Raw genomic sequence first — 3,140 nt, forward strand, 5'->3', positions numbered from 1 at the left:
GTCTTGAAGCCATCAGACTCTTAGTTGGTATCTCTTGTCATCTCCTCATCAAACTCTTCCAGATTGATGTTAAAAGTGTTTTCCACAATGGGTACTTGAATGAGGAGGTCTATGTTACCTAGCCTAAAGGTTTGGTATATCCTAGCTCGCCCCAACATGTCTACAAGCTTAGAAAGGCTCTTTACAGACTCAAACATGCACCTCGGGCATGGTATGAAAAACTAACTCAATTTCTTGTGCAGAATGGATATATTACAGGTGGAGTTGATAAAACCTTGTTCATAAAGAAGGAGGATGGCAACCTCATGATTACTCAAATCTATGTTGACGATATTTTTTTTGGAGGAATGTCGAACACGATGGTGGACCTTTTTGTGCGACAAATACAATCTAAATTCGAAGCGAGCATGGTTGGTGAGCTTAACTTTTTCTTAGGTTTTCAAATCAAACAAATGGATGATGGTATTTTCATCTCTCAAAGTAAATATGCTAAAAACATTGTGAAAAATTTTGGTCTGGAAAAGACATCTCATAAGCGAACCTCCGCCGCTACTCATGTTAAACTCACCAAGGATGATCTTGGTGAATCTGTTGATCTCTTTACAGAAGCATCATTGGTAGTCTTCTCTACCTCACTGCCAGTCGTCCTGACATAGCCTATTCTGTCGGGGTTTGTGCGCGCTACCAGACTAATCCCAAAGCTAGTCATTTGTCTCTAGCCAAGCGTATTGTGAGGTACATTTCGGGAACTGTTGATTTTGGTCTTCTATACACTTTTGATACTTCTTCTACTTTTGTGGAATATTGTGATGCTGACTAAGTAAGATAAAGCACATTGAAATCAGGCATCATTTCATTCGGGATCATGTGGAAGATAAGAAGATCAAACTTGAATATATCCACACTAAGAAACAACTCGGAGACATCTTTACCAAGGCTTTGGATGCAAGCAGATTTGAAAATCTCATATCCTCGCTTGGATTGTGTGTTATCGAACAATAGCAATTACAGAGAGTTGGAGAGTTGTTTGTTTGTAGGCTTCATCTCCTTACTGATAATTTGTCTCTGTTTTATGCTACTTTGCTCTTCATAGGTGTGTGTTCATGGACCCATTTGTCTGGTTGGCCCATTCGACATTTTGTCGGGCTAAAATGCCATTTATATAGTTTGGGCTGGAGCTGGACCAAGGCCCATTTGGTTATTCAACGTCGTTTTAATCTTCTTCAGCTCCTCAAACATACAACTGACCGTTTGTTTTTCGAGGGAAAAAGAAGTGGAATTAGCACTACAAGGTACGATAAGAAGGAAAAGCCGAAGATGAAGGCGAAGAATGACGAAAGAAAAGGGGCTAAAACCGAAAGTAATATGTATGGAATTAGGGTCAGGGGAACGCAACCTAGTAAGCGTGCCGATGGTGAGTCCGGAGGTGCAATTATTGGGTCGTTTGTTCCCCCCCAAACCCCTCTCACACCGCCGTAAGAGAAGCCATGATGAAGAAAGTCGCTCTCTCCATCACTGACATCACGGGGGAGGTCAGTTCCAGTAGTTCTTCTCGAGAAAGACGCGAAGCCAATGTCACAACCATGGAAGAAGCCTACAGCAGCGTCTCTCCCTCGAAAGCCCACACAAAATGGTTAAAGGTAACCCTGATTCTACTGCTCTTCCTGAACATGTTGAAGAGAACCTTAGGGACAAGGATCTTTTTGAGTCTCTCCTCGATGAACAAGAACCCCCACATGATTGATGTGATTGGGGGAATTCTGGGATTAGATCAAGATGTTGTGAAGGATGTCCTGACATCCTCTGCTGCGGTTCATGAGGATAGGACTGAAAAGAGACAGGATGTAGGATAGGATGTTCTTGCCTCATTGAAGGAGAAAGTTGATCACGACGATGATGTGTGCATCGCCGCTCTTCTACCTGAGAAAAAGGAAGAGGAAGAGAAATAGTGCTGAGGCGACTGTGCCAGTTGTTCCTGTTAAGGACAAGAAGAAGAAGAAGAAAATCAAAGTCAGGCTTAATAAGAAGAAAGGTAAAAAGCCTGTTGTGGAACCAGTTGCTGACGAGCCCATTGAAGCTAAAGAAGAGGTTCCTGTGTCATCTCTCGAGATCGGGAACATGAGATCTGTGGGAGGACAAAAGCTCCCCAAGAATATCCCGGCTGCTCCCATGGACAATGTCTCTTTTCACAAAGAAGATGGGGTTCTTACGTGGAGATTTGTGTATCATCGTGCTATCTTTCCTGAGAAAGAGTTGTCTAAAAAAGCTCTTATGATTGGAGTCATCATGGAACTCCTGCATGATGCTAAGATGATCAACACGGTCACTAACATAGGGGTCTACTACCCCACTTTGGTGAGGGAATTCATTTTCAACCTCTCCTCGTCCTTTGATGTTCCTGATGATGCTGAATTCAGAAAAGTGTATGTCAGAGGGCATAGTTTTAAAATTTCCCCTAATTTTATCAACGACTTCCTTGCTCGAGGAAAAATCATTACTGCTGATCAGGTTCCTTCCCTGGACATTATTGCCAAGGAAATTACTGGTGATGAGACCAAAGTCTGGCCGTCCAAGGGCACATTATCGTCTTCTGATCTATCGGCTAAGTACTCAGTGCTCTATCGTATCGACATTGCTAACTGGGCTCCCTTCTCACATGGGTCTATCATCAAGGCAGAGCTGGCTAGCCAGATCTACCAGATAGGTACTCGTTCTTCCTTTGATTTTGGAGAATTTGTGTTTGATCATTTGCCAAACATGCCAAATCTTATGCTCTAAAGCTTCCCATTGGTTTCCCCTCCATCATCACTAGCATTCTGCTCAAGCAAAACAAGAACATTCTGCGAAGTACTGATGTTGCAGGGAAAAAGCCTAGTGTCCTCTCTTTTAGCCACAAGCTATTCGAAGGGAAACATGCCCGTGATCTTGTCAGGCCTTCTATCGCGACATCTTTCGCCACAGGCAGCACTCTAAAGATAGGCCATCTCACAGATGTTGTGCAATGCAATCTCTTGAAGGGACTACATGATGAGATTAATGCTCTCAAAGAAATCATTGAGATATCCTCTAGAAGGAAGTCTATCTGTGAAGGACTTGTGAAAGAGATGATGGCTGGAAAAGATGGAGCTTCTACCTCGTAG

General features: G+C 43.0%; 1 protein-coding gene across 1 annotated transcript; it reads left to right on the forward strand.

Moving 5' to 3' along the window:
- The first annotated feature begins 1,893 nt into the window (after positions 1–1,893).
- LOC149393385 (uncharacterized) lies at positions 1,894–3,140 on the forward strand. The gene is made up of 2 exons (XM_089618009.1): positions 1,894–2,704; positions 2,863–3,140. The coding sequence occupies exons 1-2, from the start codon at positions 1,894–1,896 to the stop codon at positions 3,138–3,140; spliced, it is 1,089 nt and encodes a 362-aa protein (XP_089474135.1).

The sequence above is a fragment of the Urtica dioica genome, chromosome 6 (assembly GCF_054948205.1).
Source record: "Urtica dioica subsp. dioica isolate 48M chromosome 6, U.dioica_male_clone48M_v1_H2, whole genome shotgun sequence".
Taxonomy (NCBI): domain Eukaryota; kingdom Viridiplantae; phylum Streptophyta; class Magnoliopsida; order Rosales; family Urticaceae; genus Urtica; species Urtica dioica.